At 46.0% G+C, this 20,096-nt stretch overlaps 1 protein-coding gene across 1 annotated transcript in view; it reads left to right on the plus strand.

Moving 5' to 3' along the window:
• Positions 1 to 20,096, plus strand: part of LOC147444753 (NAD(P)-binding Rossmann-fold superfamily protein) — a 122,117-nt gene that overhangs the window by 8,902 nt on the left and 93,119 nt on the right. The window contains exon 2 of the mRNA XM_086527287.1: positions 8,052 to 8,195. Within this exon, the coding sequence (XP_086383413.1) occupies positions 8,058 to 8,195 (138 nt within the window). The 5' untranslated portion in view covers positions 8,052 to 8,057. The remainder of the gene's footprint in view (positions 1 to 8,051; positions 8,196 to 20,096) is intronic.

Here is a 20,096-nt window from a genome sequence, read left to right on the forward strand (position 1 = left end):
ACTCACTTTGTTCGTGACCACAGCACTCTACAAGACGGAAAGCTCTCTCTTTCCCTAAGAACTAAAAGGAACCTTGAGCAATAAAGATCACTAATCTTGAGAAAATACAACATTCATTCCGTTGCACCTTACATGACGCCTCTCCATCTGCAACCATACAAAGGACATTCTCCGGGCCGGTGATTTCTATGGTGCTTGTCCACTCCGTAGCAAGCATCTCCGTGGCCTTGCCACTATCGGATGCATCATGTGACTCCACAAAGTACATCTCCCCCCGAGAGTAGGCCACCACTCCATAGATGGACCGCTTGCGGGTGTCGCTCCATCCATCTACAAGGAGAGAGACGCCATTGGTCTCCCACAAATCCTTTGTTGCTTGGGCCGCTTGCTCCACGGCAAGCTTCTCTTTGTCAAGGAGGGTGGTGCGAAGCCTCTCTGATGAAGGTGACACATAAGAGGAGCCATATTCCCCTATTTTCGTAACCATGGTTTGAAAGTATGGAGACCTATCCACACAAAATAGAGCATGTTGTGTTAGTGTGGAGAGTCGAGAGTCGAGAACCCATAATGAATACAAAATGGGAGATTGCAATGTGCATATGCCAAGGGAAACTCACCGCGAAGCATGGAAGGCAATGTGGTCGTGGAAGAAGAATTGGGCAACCGACCTTTCCACCTCTTCCTTCAATTTAGGATTCCAATTTTTGTTGAGGGTGCTTTGGCGATGCACAACGGAAGAGGACTGTGTAGATGCATTTGTCTTGAACGCTTGAGAGATGTCGTCAAGGTTTGCTTCCCTTTGCTCTCGCGGTGTCGCCGTGGCGGAGAAATCAATGGCAACAAAACGGCCCCTCTTGGCCGCTTCCGCAACCTCATACACCGTGAGCTTCTCAAGAAGATCCAATCTCTTCTCAGGAGTTACTCGAGGGCAAAACTTCACCTCGTGACCGGATTCATCAAGAAGATGGGCTCGCACTTTGTTTGCACCACCCGTTCTCTTGTACGGGCATAGCTTGCATGTCCATGGTCTTGCACCGCCACCTTTGCCACTCGTGCTAGAGTCGACTTCATCCCACCACGACCATGTTTGCACGGCATGCCTCCTTTGAGAAGAGCCGGCTTGAGAAGTGGAGTTGGCTTGAGATGACATGATGGTGGAGAGAGAGTAGAGCTTAGAAGTTAGAGGAGCTAATAGCTTAGAAGTTAGAGGAGAGTCCCAAGAAGCTTCTAACTTCATGGACATTCTTCAAATCGGGCCAATCACAGATAGTCTCTATCTTGGCCGGATCCATTTGCACTCTTGCTCCTGCTGACACAATGTGTCCCAAAAAGTGTATCTCTGTAGGAAAAATTCATATTTCTTTGCATTAATCATTAACTTGTGATCTCGTAATGCCTGAAAGACCTGAAGCAGATGATCTCCATGTTCTGCCTCATTCGTGGAGAAAACAATGATATCGTCAAAGAAAGTGCCAACAAATAGCATGTACTCTCGAAAAATCCTGTCCATCATCCGGTTAAATGTCGTAGGAGCATTGGTTAAGCCAAAAGGCATCACCAAAAACTCAAATAACCCGAAAGTCGTCCGAAATGCTGTCTTGTAGACGTCTCCCGGTGCAATTCTGATCTGATGATATCCAGTCTTCAAATCAATCCTGCTAAAGCACGAGGATCCCTGTAATCTGTCGAGTATATCATCGATTCTAGGAATCGGAAATTTGTTCTTGATGGTGATTTTGTTGAGAGCTCTATAATCGATGCACGTTCTCCAAGATCCGTCTTTCTTCAAAACCAACAACACTGGAGAGCAATACGGTGAAGTACTTGGCTGGACAAGACCCTTTTTCAAGAGGTCTTTCACTTGGTTCATAATCTCTTCATTCTGTGCTCGGCTCGCACGGTAAGGTGGCCGGTTCGGTGGTGTGCTTCCAGGAATCAAATCAATGGTATGATATTCAGGACGAGCAGGTGGTAACTCGCCTGGCAGGCCCTCTAAGAAGCCATCGGCATGAGAGTGGAGAAAATCTTGGCGTTCTTTATCAACTTTAGACATATTTATCCTATCCTCATTACTCAACTCTTTCATAAAGATCGAGTAAACAAATAGACCGGATTTCATTAATTTAGAAATGGCCGAAGCCGATACAATAGGGACAGACTCGCCCTTCAGTTTTATACCGAGTACAATGGTTCTGCCCTTCTCTGTAGTCAATGTTGCTTTCCTTACCCGATAGTCGACCACGACGTTGTTCTTGTGGTACCAGGGAATTCCCAAGAGAACATCACAACCTTCCAAAGTCATTATGTAAAAGTCCTCATGCCCCAAATACCCCTGACAATGCAACAGAAGTTTGTCAATGACAGGTCTAATGGCTACGTCCCTGCCGGGTGCCGCTAGAACTGCCTCCGCAAGTGGTCCCATCCGATCGGGAGTGATATCGAGCCGCGCCGCCAATTCCGGTGAAACGAAGTTGGCCTTGGCTCCTCTATCAAAGAAGATCAGGGCCTCTTGGTCTTTCACTTTGCCCCAAGCTCGACAAAGTTCTGTACTCTCGTCCAACGTGCTGGGATCGGTACCCACACAGTTTGGAACCAGTCCTGTTTTCATCTTGCCTTTTCTTCACGTTCCTTAGCTGCTCTCGAATTCTGAGGCCTTTCGTCGTCCTTGTCATTCTATCCTTTTTGTGCCTTCTTAGGGCACTTCGCGGAGATATGTCCAGTTTCCCCGCATCCAAAGCACTTCCCTTCCCTGATGAAGCGAGCTCGCTCCTGAGGAGTAAGCTTGGGTCGTGCATCTTTCTTTTTTGAGTTGCTCTTTCTCTTTCTACTTTCCTTTGTCGAAGTCTGTTCAGCTCTTTGTGTCATGATCTCATCGGTGGGGTAGGAGACTGCCAGAGTGAATGGCAAAACCCCGTTTCGCATGACTCATCAACTCTTGAATAGAAGCTGACTTCTGTTCCAAGCAGTGATCTTGGATCTCTGTAGGTAGACCCAAGGTAAACCACTCAATCTGTTCCTTGAACGAGATCTTCTTAAATGAAGAGGCGGGTAGAAAAGAGCTCCAGAATCTCTCGCAATAAGCGTCCACTGTATCTTTCTTAGTCATCCGAAGATGGTTCCAAGCAGTTCATATATCACGTTCATACTCTCGAATCAACCAAGAAGAAATAAAAAGCCTCTTGAATTTCAGCCATTTAACTGGCGCAGTCTTGCTTAATAGAAGCGTGGACCTCCAAGTTCGAGCATTCCGCTTTAAGTAAGAGGCAGCTCTCCGAATGTTAGAGTGCTCGGAGTAACGTCCTCCCGCGAAAGCGATGTCAAACTGCTGTACAAAAGACAAAGCCTTCAAAGCATCTCTATATCCCGAAAACATGTCAAATTTAATTGACTGTCTACCTTCCTTAAACTCTCGGACTTTCTTGCTTTTGTCTTCGAGAAAGTCATACTGGTTGCCTTTGTAAAAATTCTTCTTCTTTGCATAAAAGTTGCTCTCATCAGAGTCTTAAGTGTCTATAGACGAGTCTTCTGTAGAACTGTGCGAGATTAGACTTCTTTGCCTTTTTCTTGCCCTTTTCGAAGCGTTGTTTCTTGCTTCTCTTTTTGCCTTTTGGGTCTTCTTCGCTCGAGTCAGATGAGCTAAAAGAACTATCAGAAGAAGAAGAAGAAGAAGAACTGGGTACTTCTTCAAATCGAACACGCTTCTTTTGTTTCTTTGCCTTTTCAAATGTCAATTGACGACCCAAATAGCCCGGGAAGTCAGTGCCTTTCTTCTGTTTTTTGCCGTGCTTTTTAGCTTTGTTTTGCGCATCAAAAAGCTGAGCAGTTTGTGCATCAACCACCTCTTCTAATTCCTTCTCTGAATATTTCTTGTGAGCAGAAGGTTTCTTGAGAGCGGGTTTTGGGGGTGGTGGTGTGGTTTTCTGCCACTGCGCATGCACTTCCTGAAAAGAAGTCTCTCTTATATATTTTGCAAATTTTGGGTCCTTCGCAAAATTGAGCATCAGCTTTGTTGCATCGCCGATCAATTGGCGACGCTCCATCTCTCGACGCTCCGCCTGAGTAGTCCGAGGCGGGCCATACTCCTTGCCGGAATCTTCGTTGTAATTTCTTGCTGCATCTCTGGATGCAGAGGGAGTCGACTCATCCTTGCCTGAAGCCATAGGTGCCGCGGGAAAAAAGAAAATTTGGAATTGGATTTCCCATAAGAGCACCGCACCCAGTCATCCTCCTTCAGCTGCAAGTCGCGTCAATGCTTGTCCGCTGCCTTCTTATGCCGTGCTTGAGACTTCTCAAGAGCCTCACAAACCTTGGCAAAAGCAGTGTCCAGATTTCGCGTGTACTGATCTGCTTCAAAAATCTTACCTTTGGTGCTTAGAAATGGTGGTACCTTCTTAGCACCCTCGATTACCTCAAATGGAACCTTCCCGGTCGATGAATGAACTGTGGTGTTGTAGGCAAACTCCACCAAGGGCAAATACTTTTCCCATTGAGTCTTCTGATCTGAAATATAAGACTTCAATAAATCCAAAATCACCGAATTGGCTATCTCAGATTGCCCGTTGTTCGGGGTGGAACGAGGACGAGAACTGCAACCGCGTGCCAATGTTCTCCCAAATTGCCCTCCAAAACAAACTAGTAAATTGGGGATCTCTGTCCGAAACAATGGACTCAGGCATACCATGTAATCGGAAAATCTGTGAGACAAACAGTTTCTCCAAATGATTGGGCTTAACCGTCTCCTTTACCGGAATAAAGTGGGTCTGCTTACTGAATCTGTCGATGACTATCCAAGTGCCATCATGCCCACTCTGAGTCTTGGGAAGATAAAAAATAACATCCATGGCAATGCTTTCCCAGGGACGAGAGGGTATGGGTAAAGGTTGTAGGAGTCTTGGTGCCTTATGCCTGTCAAACTTGACCTTTAGGCATACTAAGCAACTGCGAACAAATAGGTCCACATCCTTTTTGAGCCTCGGCCAGTAGAAGTAACGCTCAACACCCTTCAAGGCGGTATCTATGCCGCGGTGGCCCGAAATAGGTGGACAATGGCACTCTGTTAAAAACTTTTCCCTCAAAGGTTGTGTAACACACAACATCGTTTTCCGCACCAAATAGCCGTTCCGTATGGAATAGCCCGCGACTGTCTCCCCACTCTGCAATCGGTTAAAGATGTCTGCAGAATAAGGATCAGTGGCGTATTGATCTACCATATTCCCGAAGCTTCTATGATGGATTGCGGAAATAGCCAGAACCAAGGCCTTGCGAGACAACGCATCTACCACTAAATTCTCTTGTCCCTAAACATGGAATATCTGGAAATGAAACTTTGATAGAATGTTAGCCTACCTCATCTGCTTTCCCGAAAGTTGCTTATGTGACAGGAAGTAGCGTAAACTCTGATGATTTGTGAATGCTTTGAGTAGAAAATGTTGACACTGCGTAAGAGCATGGATAACGGCCAAACGCTCTTTCTCATAAATTTGTGCAACCCGTTCAGGAAGTGAAAACATCCTACTCTCATAAGCTATAACATGGCCCTCCTGTATCAAGACTGCTCTCAAACTGCGACCACGAGGGGCACCACATGCCAACGGAAAAGAGCATACTGAACAACTTTAAGCATTTCAAATAACAACTGAACTGAAAGAGATGCACAACACCAGACGAGGAGTGGCGGAGCTTCACCCCAAGAGAGCATTGGCCCCAAACCTTGGCGCCCCTTTCGGTATTTCTTTATATTGCTTGAACTCAGTACAACACTAGTACTCAAGATTGTGCACCTTCACCTAGAAGTGTGTCAGAGAATGAGCCCTCTGCACATATTTAAAGGCCATTGGCCTTGAAAAGAAATTACATGAAAAGCATTCAAACTCAAAAACATACGGCCTCAAAAGCACTAGCGCCCAAAAGCTGCTAGCGCAAAATAGGGAATTCCGTACAACTACCACGTCAGCACTTGCCAGTGCAACTCGCGGAAGTCCGTACAGCCTGCCACATCATCAGTGTAAATCATGGGCGTCCGTATAGCTACCATGTTATCACCTTTTTTGCAAGAGATTGAGTGTGTGTGATCCCGTTTTATTTTAAGGGCTTTAGGTCCCTTGGGCCCCATCGGACAGGGTCCCATAAGTTGCTGAGAACTCTTCTTTAAAAATAGGCCACTCGGCAAGACTCTGTAAGTTGGTAAAACTTCTTCTGCTGCTTCTGCTTCTTCACTTAGGGTTTAGGCTCCTCAGCCAAGATTTGCAGGTTGGCTCTGTTCTTTAGTGGCTGGACACGTAAGCAATTTGTGACATTGGCTGATCTGAGGCTAAACGCTAACTGGCTGCTGCTCTGCAAAAACGCAAAGGCTGGTCTGGCGCTGTCTCCTCTGATGCCAAAACGCTAGGGCTCTGGCTCACTTTATAGGTGAGGTTTGGGGCGTATAAATCTCTTAAGGTCTGGGTAGGGCAAAACTGGAAGACAATTATAAATATAAATCATAAAATGATTTATGAATAAACTTGACTTTCGCTAGGTTTTTGTGTGAAACTGTCACACATCTACCACCTGGGAATTGGATTGACGCGGGGAATGGCTCCGCTGGATTCCTCTAACCTAAAACTACATGCACCTCATGCCAGATACCCACCATAGTGTAACAATACGTGTCAAAAAGTGTGTACAGACCATTATGCAAGAGGGTTCCAAACATGGAAAATTGGCTCTAGAAGTCCATGAAGCATGTACACGTGGCACATAGAGCAATGTTCATGTGACACCATAGCAATTGACTCTTATGACAATCAATCTAGAATCGGTAAAGTTTGTGGAAGGCCTTTTGCTTTGTTTTTGTCATACTTCACCCTTTTGACATATCATGCAAGTTCGTGCAGCATCCATGAATTGGAATGGTAGAGTTTATAGAAGTTCTGTGCCTTGTATCGCCATGCTTCACCTTTTGACATATCATGCAAGTCCGCACATAGGCATCCATGAGCTGAGGCAATAGAAATGACTCTGCATTGCCTTAAGCATTGTCTCAATGCTTATATACCCAACAAAAGGTGGAATGGCACTTCGTCAATCCTTTTTGTTACAAAGCCCTCGTCACACAATATTTGGCCTTACACTTGAAGTAACTGTCCTTGTGAGACCAGCTTGAAACTGTCTCCCCACTTTTAATAGGTTGAAACCACATAATATCTCATCAAAATCATGATGTAACACTGTTATTAATTTGGAAACTTGTGGCTTACGAGCTAGAGCATCGAACCAGTAGTCACCTGACAAGGCAATAAAACATTGGAACAATACTGAACTTGAATGGAAAACAAAAAATTGGAATTTGAAAAACGTTACAGATGAGAGATACAGAGTGGCGGAGTCCCACTCTTAGAAGCATTGGCCCCTCAACTAAGCACCCCTGGCAGTATTCTTTCTTTTATTGACCAAAAGTCCAAGTTACAACTGTCCGAGTGTGCACACACTCCTTGTGAGTCATTGATAGGTTTGTGAAACTGGATCTTGAACAGGTGGCTAGCTCCACACAAGGAGAGTTGTCATGGCACCAGTTGCTGCCCGCTTAACATCAGAATCACCTATTCTGCTGTCACTTTGACACCCTGAAACTCAGTTGGTCAAAAAGTTGGGCTTCATTAAAAATTTGAAGAGTTTATAGTGTTGCAACTATTCATTTCTGTACAGAAAATGTCATGCATAGAAGTTCCATAAGAAGAATACTATAGGCGTAGTACCTTTGGTGTGCTAGAGAACACAACCATATGACTACTAGGCACCCAATCCTGTTGATCTATTGATAAGCAAGTGGAGTTAACGCACACTTTCCTTTCTTTTCAAATTTTTAAAGAGAATGTGATATCTGGATTGTTCTTTTTGCATATATCTGCATTTAATATCTATCTACTGTACCCAAGTGTGTTGAATCAAAACTAACTTAATATCCACTCAAAGGAAGACCATAAGCCCCTAGTGCTGATGTTAGGAGGTCAATCTCTTTGCCGACTTGGAGATTGCTGAACTAAAATTTGATGTGTATTTATCATGAGCAGGTGATAATGCCAAATGATCAAGGAGTAGAGCTACCTAAATTGGCCTTGATTGGAGCAGGCTTGTTTGTCCGAGGCCAATATGTTCCAAGGCTTCGAGAAATTCAAAATTTAGTATCGCTTACTGTTGTTTGGAGTCGGACAGAGGTAGGAATGGCTTTTATTTATTCTCACAGAAGATGTAATGATAGCTTAAGATTGTGAATTTTATCGTGTCCAGGATTCAGAGTGTTGTGCTAGTAGCTAAAGAAAAAATGCTTTATCAAAAGAGTCATATTGAAAGGTTGTACATTATACGCCATGTTAGTCTCTCTAGTTTAACTGTCAACTCTGAGCAACCAACACCTTAAAGCTTATTGTTATAGATTGTTTTGATGCTTAGGAACCTAGATAAGGATTATGCACGCTGAATTAAACAAGGCCTTATTACTTTTCTAGTCTCAAATTACTTTCTACCACATTTATTTATACCTGGGACATACTTAATGCTTGAGAGATTTGGTAGATTGTCATGGAACCTTTATTATAGGTTTCAAATTTTTGGTGTTCTTTGCCCAAATGAGTAGATGTCTGAGTTTGTAAGTTGTACTCTATTATATGACATAGCTGGTTATAATTTTATACAACAAAACATTGAAATAACACAAAGAAAGAGTGTGTTTAGACATTTAAGAACCGGATCAGCATGTATGCACTTCAGCTTACTTTGATGTCCAACCATATAACTAAAGTCCCAGCATTCATTATTTTTTGTAACTGCGTCAACTACTTGTTTTAGACAACCGTTCAGAAACACAGTGACACGTGCATGAAGGTACGTGAGAATGAGAGGTCATTTGAAGTTTGACAGATTGTTGGACTGCTGTCAGCAGCTGATGACATGATGGTCGATGTGGCATTGTTTCCCCCCTCATGGCATTGCCATGAGGGGGGAAACAACGACTGGAAGCAGCAGGAAGAGCAAAGCAGCTGGCTGATGCCAAAAAGCAGGAAAAGCTTACCAAACGGCATTCACATAGCCAGAAAGAGAGATTGTTTTCCAAAAGAGAGATTGTTGGAAAAGCAATCTCTCATTTTAGTTTCATTTGAATGTTTAGTGACTGTCGTCTTGGTGCAAGTGCTGGATTTGTGTCGTCTATTGCGTCGGTACTCAAGAGTCTGTGTCTTATGTTTGATTTTGCAGGCATAATCAAGGGCGTTTACAATTCTTTCAAGAGGGGGGTATGTCACAAAATAATGACGTGGCATGTCCAACTAATGGATATAATGGATAAAATGACTATTCTATAAGTTATTCCAACTTATGGGGGTTTCGTCCGATGGGGCCCATGGAGACACAAAGCGATTAAAGAAATTGCGTGCAATTGCTGACGTGGCAAGCTGTGCAGACGCAAGCAATTTGCACGACATGCTGCTCTGCTTTTGGCATCCCTTGTACTGTTTATAAGAGCCTTGGGGCCTCACTCTGCAGAGCATCTGGACATAGAGTTTGTGTAATAGACTTGGGCACCCAAGTCGAGAATCTGGCACGACACATGAGAGAGAATCACTTTAAAATACTTCACACTTAAATCACAGTTCAATTTAGTTGACACGACCCAACGTAGTTCCGGGCCCAGAGAGATTGGCCCCAAAAACTGGCACCCCTTTCGGTATTTCTTTTTATATTAATGCTTGAGCAAAGTAGAGTTGCCCGCGGATCCTCTTTGCTTTGAGGCTTGTCACTACTTCTGAGCGAGAGAGTGGCCCGGGGTCTTATTTAAAGGCCCTTGGCCATGGAAAAGCAGTTACATGAAAAGCCTTCAAACTCAAAAGCACAAGGCTCCCAAAAGCTAGCGCTACTTGCAAGCAGCGCAACATACGGAAATCTGTACGCTGCTATGTCAGCACAGCCAGCGCAAAATCCGGTCGTCCATATAGCCTATCAGCGGGATTTTCGGTAGGTTCGTACAGCCAGCCCTGTAGCAGGCTACAGTGTCACTTTCACAGGACAGTTAGTACAGTTTGGACTTTACAGTTGGTCTTTGGTCTGGTCGGTTCACACTGGACGGACTCGCTGGGCAGTGACACGCGGCAGGGATACGGTGGTTTAGTGGACATCGTGGCCAGGTCACCACCACCACCTAGTGGAGATAGACTTAGATGCTGTCATTTATGAGCCGTTGGTTGCTCTTTATGGTTGCATATATGAGTAGTAGCGGTTTGGTCAGTATTATTTTGTACGTAGTCGTCTAGAGTGAGTCGATACACACAGCACGTCTTCACTATCCCGGCACATCTGAGCCTCGACACCCCCATTGTACCTGTGAGTCCTGGACTGGAGCTGAGTGTGCTGTCACGCCAGAGTCTGTATCAATTCTTTGAGATAGTCGAGTCATATGTTCTGGTCCGCTGTTGTGTCTTTGTGAGCTCAGTTGATGTCTATTGTTTCCTTTCTTTTCAGTCTGTTTGAGTGAGATTGTCACGCACATTGCACTGAGGACCACCCATTGTAGAGAGCACGACACATTATCCGCGCTACAAGTGCTCTCATTTTGGCGATCCTGCTGGGGACCTGAAATGAAGTCTCACTCTCTGTTGAGATACAAATCGTGAAGCTAGTTGGTTGTTACCTAGCTTTGCCCACTTTGCTTGCATTGTGTAGCTAGTCTGTTGGTCTGGTCCTCTCTCGCCCTGGTCCAACCAGTCCTCGTCCTCGTCCTCGTCCTCGTCCCTGGTCCTGGTCCGGTCCCTCCTAGTCCTGGTCCAATCCTCCTTGTCCTGGTCCAGTCTCCTCGTCCTGGTCCAGCTAGGTGGTCTAGTCACTTGCCCTTGTCCTGGCCCAGGTGGTGTAGTCACTGTCCTCACTTGTCCTGGTCTAGACCTGTGTTCGTTCAGCTCCACAGTTAAGGGTCTTCTTGCCCAAAGCTTGGTTGGAATGGTGGTCATTGCATGACACATACAAGGCGGTCAGTTGAGCGTCAAAGCGCACTACTGAGCCCTCTGAAGTACTATAACAGAAGACAACCTTTGGTACCTAGTAGAAGTCCATCAACCTCATCACCCATACCTCCACATATGACATCACCCATTCCTTCATCCAGTTCCACATCTTCCAGATCACCTTCTCCAGTAAAGCTCTCTCCTATTCTGCTACAGCAGGCTATTGAGCAACAGGCTCAGCAATGGGCCATGGAGGTGTTGGTAGTGTTTTGGCCAAGGTAAACATCAAGTTCCCTACCTTCAAAGGACTCTCTTCAGAAGATGCTGACGACCATGCAAGGAGGCTTGTATCTCTCTGTAGGGGTCATGGTCTTAATAGAGAAGATGCTTATTTGGTACTCTTTCCATCCACCTTGGATGGCTTAGCAGACAAATGGTACAGCCAGTTTGCAGAGAACCATTTTGCAACTTGGGTAGCCTTAAGACAACAGTTCTGTGAAGCTTTCAGGCCAGGTGACTACCAGGAGAAGGTGTTGGATGAGTTGGCCAACATGGTGCTCCAACTAGAGGAGACTTTTGTAGAGCTTATGACTAAAACCAAGTCTCTGGTTGCCAAGCTTCCCCAGCAACCCGTGAATTCATGGTTAAGAAGTGGATGGAGAAGGCGCTCCCCAAAACTTCTCAGCAAAAACTCCGAGAGTCTCCGACCCGACGCCACTCTGGAGGAGTTCATCGCAACTGCTACTAGGATAGAGGGGGCTAGGAAGCTGTTCAACAACTCCCCTCACATAGAGACTCCCTCTGTGTCTTCGGAAACTAGTCCTGCTGATCCATTGACTTCTTTGCGCAGAGAACTTGAAGCCCTAAAACTACAACGCGCTCTCCAAGAAGAGAAATCAATCTCTCTTAGACAAGAGAAACCACCACATCTTGAGGCTTTGGATCAAATCAAGAGAGAGCTAGAAGAGCTTCGGTCTCAGCAGGAGACTAAAGCTATGGTATGGTGCAGCTCTTGTCGCTCTCCAGGACATCCTCCACAGGACTGTCCCATTCGGACTTATTGCCACTTCTGCGGGACTTATTCCACTTCTGCGAAAAATCTGGGCACGAAGACAAGGATTGCTACTATATCAAGGGATTGCGGCAAATACAACAAAGTCTAGGTCCTCTCCAACAAGGGCTAGCACCTGCATCCAACATGGTCTCACCCTATGGCCATCAAAACCCGTTGCCACCTCTGCTGACAACACCTCCTATGCAGCAAGGTATGCACAACAACTTTGCATACCCCGGCTTTTATCATGCTAGTACTCCTTCAATTCCCCCAAGCTTCTACACCTTAGCCTCTAACTCCATGCAGCAACAAGAGCAGCGACCACCTCGTCCCCCGTTTCGTCCGTCTAATCGACCCATCTTATGCTACAGATGTGGTGAATATGGGCATTACCAAAGTAAGTGTCCTTTACCTGAATCTCCTCCTTGCAGTTATTGTTCGGAGTCTAAGGACCACTATAGTAAGGATTGTCCTAAGCAAAGGGCATCCTCATCTTCAGGCCCGACTCAAAACCAACAAGAGTTCACATTCCCAAAGATCAATCTAATCACAGTGAGCACCTCCCCTCAGCCAGCACGTGCTACTTATACAGTTCGGCACAACAAGTGGCAGAGCCCGCTGGCGTGCTCACTCGGGCACAAAGAGCAACCTTGGGTTTAAGCTTGCCAACAGGACCATCTCGTCCATCACTTCCGCAACCTGATCAAACTGTCGAACCCTTAAGTGGTGAAAAGAATAGGCCAATCTCTATGCTTTCGGACATTGATGGAGCCTTCCTGGCAGCAGTGGGACTGACTTGCAACATGTCAAAGTTTCCGAGGAGGCCCAGATTGTAGGAGCTAAGCCCACAGCGGAAGCAATCTTGAAGAACACCTTTCAACAAGTGTCTCTTTATGATATGCTCCGGCTAGATGCAACCCTCATAAGTGACACCCTCTCAGTAATTCAGTCTCTGTACCCTGGTGCAGGGCCTAGTGGCAGGCACCTACCTGTGCAGCCCTTGGAGTCCTACATGATTTCATATCCAGCTGCTCCCCTCACCGACTACAAAAGTCCTCGTCTCACTGTGTCTATTCTTGGGCATCAATTCTCAGGCGTCATTGTGGATGGTGGATCTGGGATCAATCTGATGCCAGGATTTACTATGTCGGCCTTAGGTCTGCAACCTACCCGCCCTGCTCCATTCACTGTTACATTGGCAGACCAGAGGACAGTCTACCCGGTGGGCATAGTAGAGAAGGTGCCTTTGAGGATACAAGACTTCACATTTAGCTTGGATTTTGTGGTGGTCAGTCTTCCTCAGGTGGAGGGAGGATTTCCTTTGCTGATTGGTAGACCATGATTGCGGCATACTAAGGCACTTCATGATTGGGGAAACGATGCCATGTGGATACATACTCCTGGCTCCCCCATGCAACCAATTCGGCTCGAAGGAGGGATGGATCCAGTGGTTCATCACAACTCATTGTCAGTACAGTCCAACCCCGACCTTGAGCAACCCATCCCACCTGACGGGTCTGACGAAGACCTGCTGCAGTGGTTGGAAGCTACCACCTCGATGCCATGCTATGTGGTCTCTATTCAAAACTCACCTATGTCGGTAACACTCTCTCTCTCCTCTCCTTAGGCGGACACCAATGTCCCAAGTCCTACAACAAACAGTGTACCAGTTGAAGAAGTAAGTGTGTTAGCCCTTGATGCTCATGATTCAAATGATCCTCTGTTGGAAGCCGTCGGCCTCCGGGAACCTATAACACATCACCGAAGAGGGAAGAAATCTCCTCTGCATGAACTCGCCAATGATTCCCCCCTTCCTCTAACATCTCCCAGGTCAGACGCCCCGCCCCTTCAAAAGCACTCTGTTATGTCTGTGTCTGAAGATTTACTCTTCAAGGAGCTTCCACTAGGATGGTTACAAGAAGAGTATGCGGAGTTTTTAATCGATCAAACACCAGCACATGATGTCTCGAAGCTCCAAGAGGCAGCTCACTTCTCAACTTCTGAAGTACCCTCCACAGTTACACCTCCTGACCCGGTCAAAAAAGTCAACCTGGGCAACCCTGACAACCCTCAGCACGTCCTCTTAGCAGCTTGGTTATGGGAGCAACCCGCATTACTTGATCAGGTAGTTTCTTATAAACACTCTTTTAAGGATGTTTTTGCTTGGTCCTACAAGGATTTAAAAGGGATCCCACCAGAATTGGGTCTCCACACTATCCCCCTGGTTGAAGGAGCTAAGCGGGTCAGAGCCCAAGCTTACAAGCTCAACCCAAAGTATGTAGAGGCTGTCAAGTCAGAGCTCGAAAAAATGCAAGAGGCAGGGATCATTGTACCTGTGGAGCACTCTGAGTGGTTATCACCCATGGTGATAGCGCCTAAGAAGCAGTCCAATAAAATCCGGGTGTGGGTGGATTGCCGCGCTCTGAACAAGGTAACAATCCCAGATGGCTTTCCCACACCTTTCACTGAGCGTGTGCTGGAAGTGTAGCAGGGCATGTATTGTACAGTTTCATGGATGGGTTTAGTGGATACAATCAGTTGGGCATCCATCCAGGTGATCAGCTGAAAACGGCCTTTGTGACTCCCTGGGGTATTGTTATCTACACTAGAATGTCTTTTGGGTTGAAAAAGCTCCACCTTCTTTCAATCGGGCGGTATATCTCATCTTTTGTCCTCTGCTTACGGATCATCTCATGGACGATTTTTTGACCTTCTCAGGTGCTCAATGTTCAACCCCAATGGAAAATCTAGAGGAACACCTCGCTCAGCTTTCTGCTGTCTTCCTCAGGTGCCGAGAGGCACGCCTAAAGCTAAATCCTAACAAATGTCATTTTTTGGTCACTGAGGGCACACTTCTAGGCCATGTGGTGTCTGCTAAAGGTTTAGCGCCTGACCCAGAGAAGATCGTGGCAATCTTAAAGTTACCACCTCCCATAAACCCAAAAGGGGTGCAAAGCTTTGTAGGCCACACAGGCTATCATCGCAGGTTTATACACATGTATACACAGGAGGCTCAACCCCTAACCCGCCTAACCAGTGCTATCGTTCCCTTTCAATGGTCAAATACAGAGGCTGAAGCTTTTGCATACCTCAAAAAACGCCTCACTGAAGCGCCTATCCTAGTAGCTCCCAATTGGTCTCTCCCTTTTCATGTGCATACTGATGCGAGTCAACTGGCTGTGGGGGCTGTGCTGACTCAGCCTAGTAAGGAGTACAACCTGGATCGCAGTGTTCACTATGCGAGTCGCCTACTCACCAAGGCAGAGCGCCACTATAGCACCACAGAAAGGGAAGATTTAGCTATTGTGTATCCTCTGCAAAAATTTCGGCATTATTTATTAAGGGTCCATTTCACAGTTATTACTGATCACCATGCCCTGCGCTATTTGCTCAACAAGCCGCAAGTTGCAGGTCGAGTATGGCCATGGCTACTCTTATTTCAAGAATTTGATTTCGAAGTGTTACTCAGGCCCGGTCGGCAAACATCATGTCCTTGCCGACCACCTCTCTCGCATTCACAAGGGTGAAGAAGCAACAGGGGTTGCTGACGACTTTCCAGATAGCAGTCTCTTTAAGGTGGATACCACTCCGGAATGGTACGGCGATGTTTTGCATTTGCTTTCTACTGGCGTGTACCCCGAGAACGCTTCTCCATTGCAGAAGAGACGACTGTTGTTGAAGTCTAGGCCATTCACTCTGATTGGGAGCCAGCTATACAAGTCAGGACAGGATGGTGTTCTGAGGCGGTGTGTCTCCCCTCATGAAGTGGAGTATATTTTGGAGGATGCTCACAGTGGTCCCACTAGTGGCCATTACCCTGGTCATATTATTGCCCAAAAGATTCTCCAGTGTGGCTTACGGTGGCCCTATGTTTTTTGGGATGCAATTGCCTATGTAAAAGTATGTGATGTGTGTCAGCGCTGTGGCCCTAAACCAAGCAAGCAGTCAAACCGTCCTTTGCAGGTCTCTATGGTATGGTAGCCCTTTGAGAGTTGGGGCATTGATTTTGTGGGTCCAATTACTCCCTCCGCCCAACCAGGAAATCAGAAGTATCTACTAGTGGCTACAGATTATGCAACAAAGTGGGCAGAGGTACTGGCAACAACGGATTGCAATGGCACTACTGTAGCCAAGTTTCTCTACGAAAATATTTTGTGCAGGTTTGGATGTCCCCTGGACATCACCAGTGATAGGGGTAGTCACTTTGTGAATGAAACGATTTCAACCTTGCTTGCCAACTACAAGATTTTTCACCGAAAATCTTGTTCCTATTACCCTAGAGCAAACGGGTAGGCCGAGAGCACTAATAAGGTTCTGATAGCACTTCTACGGAAAGCATGTCATCTTCATCTTGCGACTTGGGCTCAAGCTATCCACGGCACCCTTTGGGCATACCGGACTTCTTTCAAAGCCACAACCAATCACACCCCATTTCAATTAGCTTTCGATTTGGAAGCTATAGCACCCTTCGAATTCAACTCAAGGCCTCCGCGAGTCGGTAGTCTGCGTGTCAATGGAGATTTGGGGTCGGCATCTATCTCTCGTCTTTACCTTCTGGATGAAAGCCGAAGTTTGGCTTCCCTGGCTTTGGAAGCAGAGCAGGTTCGTCGCAAAGCATGGCATGATCGCCATCTCCGAAAGCCGAAAATGACGCAAGGAGCACTGGTGCTACTTTATCAAGCTAAGTATCTGAAAAAAGCAAAGAAGTTGGTCCCAGCCTGGCAAGGGCCATACAAGGTAATGGAGATTCTACCCCAAGGGGCCTCACAATTAGCCACCCTTGAAGGAGTTTAGCTGCCTTTAGTCAATGGATCTAGAATCAAAAGCTATCATACTGTATGTTGACGGTCAAGGGGCAAAAGTCAACTATCGATCTTCGCAGAATCCTCAATCCTAGACTGGATCTTAATGTTTCCCATTACTATCTCATACACCCTCCACTTCTCCTGCTTCTACTGCTTGTATGGGTATGCTTCTAAAATTTGGAAAAACCACTCTTTGTTAGCATCTCTTGTACCCTCTCCTTTCTCTCTGGTCCTTCGCCGCTCTGGTTTGAGGATAATACAGTTCTCACTCTTGTTGAGGTTCACTTTGAGTCATTAATCTTGGCTGATATTTCTTGATTAACACTGCTCGCTTCACTCTGCTTGCTTCTTTAACTTTGATTTGGCCGACCCACTATCTCAACTGACTAATGCTTTATTTAAGCTTTTGATCATCTCTAGTGCTCCTGACATGGCACTAAATTAATTTTGGTATTATAGAAGTCTAATTTCTCTAGGTGGGTGTGCCATTTAATTGTTCAGTAGCAATTAAAACTTCGAATTTTCTCTACCTCATATTCAATTACTCATCTTTCAAGCAGTAGGACTCACCGAGAATTCTGATCTGCTCTTAGCCCTGTTTCGAACTCACCCTCGACCTAGCCTCCTAGTCTCTGTGGGCCTCAACTTTGTCTGCTTATGGCTATTAGCTCGCTCCAACAGTGCAAGGTGGACCTCGCCCTTGGGCACAGCTGGCCTCGCAACAAACCTCCCCTGCCTCGCCCTCGCCTTCGTTGGAAGACCTCGCCCTCCTCTCGCCCTCGCCCTCGCCCTCGCCCTCGGCACTCGCCCTCGCCACTCGAAGTCGCCACTCGCCCTCCCCACTCGCTGTTGCCCTCTAGCCTCACCCTCGCTCTCTGGCCTCGCCACTCGCCCTCGCTGTAACAAACTTGGACACTCCAAGTCAAGAATCAACCGCGACAGCACCAAATAACCACTTCAAAACAATTCACAGATCACAATAGATTTGCACTGGCCCGGCGGAGTTCCGTGCCTAGAGATATTGGCCCCAAAGACTGGCGCCCCTTTCGGTATTTCTTTTTGTATTAATCAATCATCAAAGTACAAGAGAGCGGTTAGGGTTTCACTCTCAGACTCTGCGTCCAGATCCTCTGAGAAGTGAGGCCCTCACCACTAATTTAAAGGTTACAAGGGATGCCCAAAAGCAGAGCCCCAAAAGCTTTTAAAATCAAAAGCATCAGTTCTCCCTCTCTCTTAGAGAGTCTTTTCTCTTTTTTTATAAAAAAAAGCAAAAGCAAAATTCGCGTCGCTCATCATTTTCCAAAAAAAAAAAAAAAAAAAAAAAAATCCGCCTCCGCGATTTCCTGAAATTTAGGGTTTTTGGCAAAAATTAGGGTTTGCAGGAATTTTAGGGTTTCTGCTGTCCGCCACGTCATCACTTTGTGACATACCCCCCTCTTGAAAGCATTGTAATCGACCGCGATTACGCCTGCAAAACCGACAAAAGCCATAAACCGTCTTAGCAGACACTGAGTGTTAGTACCTACGTACTAGGAACACACATCTAGCACATGTACAAAATCGACAGTCACATCACACGACATCACAGGACATCACATGACATTCAACATTCATTCGGATCTTGGACCATGATTTATCGGCAATGTAGCTAGCAATCACATCTAGGTCCAATCGGGACCTCATCGATGTCCGATTGACTAACCCCTATTGCAACCATGTCTATTCGAGATCAAGTAGACCAAAATGCTGCAGTCATTTCGTCTATCAGTTCCTGCACTCACAAGAAGTCAAGAACAAATCAGTATCATAATCAGGAATTCCATTTCATAAAGTCATCCAGGAGAATACTGTCAGCTCTCAGTATCCCTGAAGCTCAAAGAGACATCAGTGACTTTAGTATCAAAATCGAGGCATCTGTTGACAAAGGAGTGGAGTGACTCCCCTCTTGTGCATCCCACTGCACCAGATCTTCGGCCAAGCTGAGTTTCTGGGTTCCGTTTGGAGTAGACTATGCTAAACCAAAACATCGAGGTAAAGTTTCACAATCCGAGGAGTATCTGCTAGGTCCTCCTCCTCCATCCACTTCGCATCAAATGCAGGAAAGTTCTTGAACTAAACCAAGAACCGCCTTCGGACTTTACCTTTCTTCGTATCGTTATGTGCCAAAATCTGTTCAGGAACAAGGATCTTCTCGTTTTCTTCCACTTTGGGTTGCTCATCAGGCTCCCCATCATCAGGCACATCACCCTTAACAGGGTTCAAGAGACTCACATGCAATGCATTGTGAATCCTCCAAGTATCTGGCAATTTCAATCGGAAGGAGACATCATTTATCTTGTCAGTAATCTGGAAAGGTGCGTAGTATCACATACTAAGCTTTGGAAAAAGCCTCTCCTTTCCCTGTTTCTTTCTTAGGCGTGCCTTCTCAAAAGTAAGAGCACCTAATCATCCTCCTTCAGTTTCCAGTCGCGACGATGGCGATCCGTTGCCTTTTTCTGTCGTTCTTGAGACTCCTGCAAAGTCTCGCGAACCTTGGCAAAAGCTGTATCCAAATCTCGCGAATATACATCCGCTTCAAATTTCTAATCGTTCGTGCTCAGGAAGGATGGAACCTTCGCAGCAGTTTCAACAATCTCACATGGCATCTTCCCCGTCGAAGAGTGTATCGTGTTATTGTAGGCAAATTCCACCAAAGGTAAGTTCTTTTCCCATTGAGTCTTCTGATGCGAGATACAAGACTTCAATAAATCTAAAATCACTGAATTGGCAATCTCAGATTGCCTGTCAGTCTGCAAGTGGAACGATGATGAGAACTGCAACCGCGTGCCAATGTTCTCCCAAATTGCCTTCCAAAACAAACTCATAAATCTGGGGTCTCTGTCGGAGACAATCGTCCCAGGCGTGCCATGTAATCGGAAAATCATCGTGATCATTCTGTATTCTCGGGAGATCAAAAAAAAAATATGAAATCCATTTCAATATTTTCCCAAGGGCGGGTGGGTATGGGTAAAGGCTGTAACAATCCCTGTGCCTTATGCCTGTCAAACTTGACCTTCTGGCATACCAAGCAACTGCGCACAAACTCTTCCACATCCTTCTTCAGTCTCCGCCAAAAGAAATCTCTCTCTACCCCTTTCATGGTGGTAGCAATGCCGCGGTGACCCGTAAAAGGTGGACAGTGGCAATCAGTCATAACCTTTTCCCTCAACGGCTGTGTAACGCACAACATAGTCTTTTTCATCAAGTAGCCTTCCCGAAGGGAGTATC

The sequence above is a fragment of the Adiantum capillus-veneris genome, chromosome 13 (assembly GCF_014529385.1).
Source record: "Adiantum capillus-veneris isolate H3 chromosome 13, ASM1452938v2, whole genome shotgun sequence".
NCBI classification, from domain to species: domain Eukaryota; kingdom Viridiplantae; phylum Streptophyta; class Polypodiopsida; order Polypodiales; family Pteridaceae; genus Adiantum; species Adiantum capillus-veneris.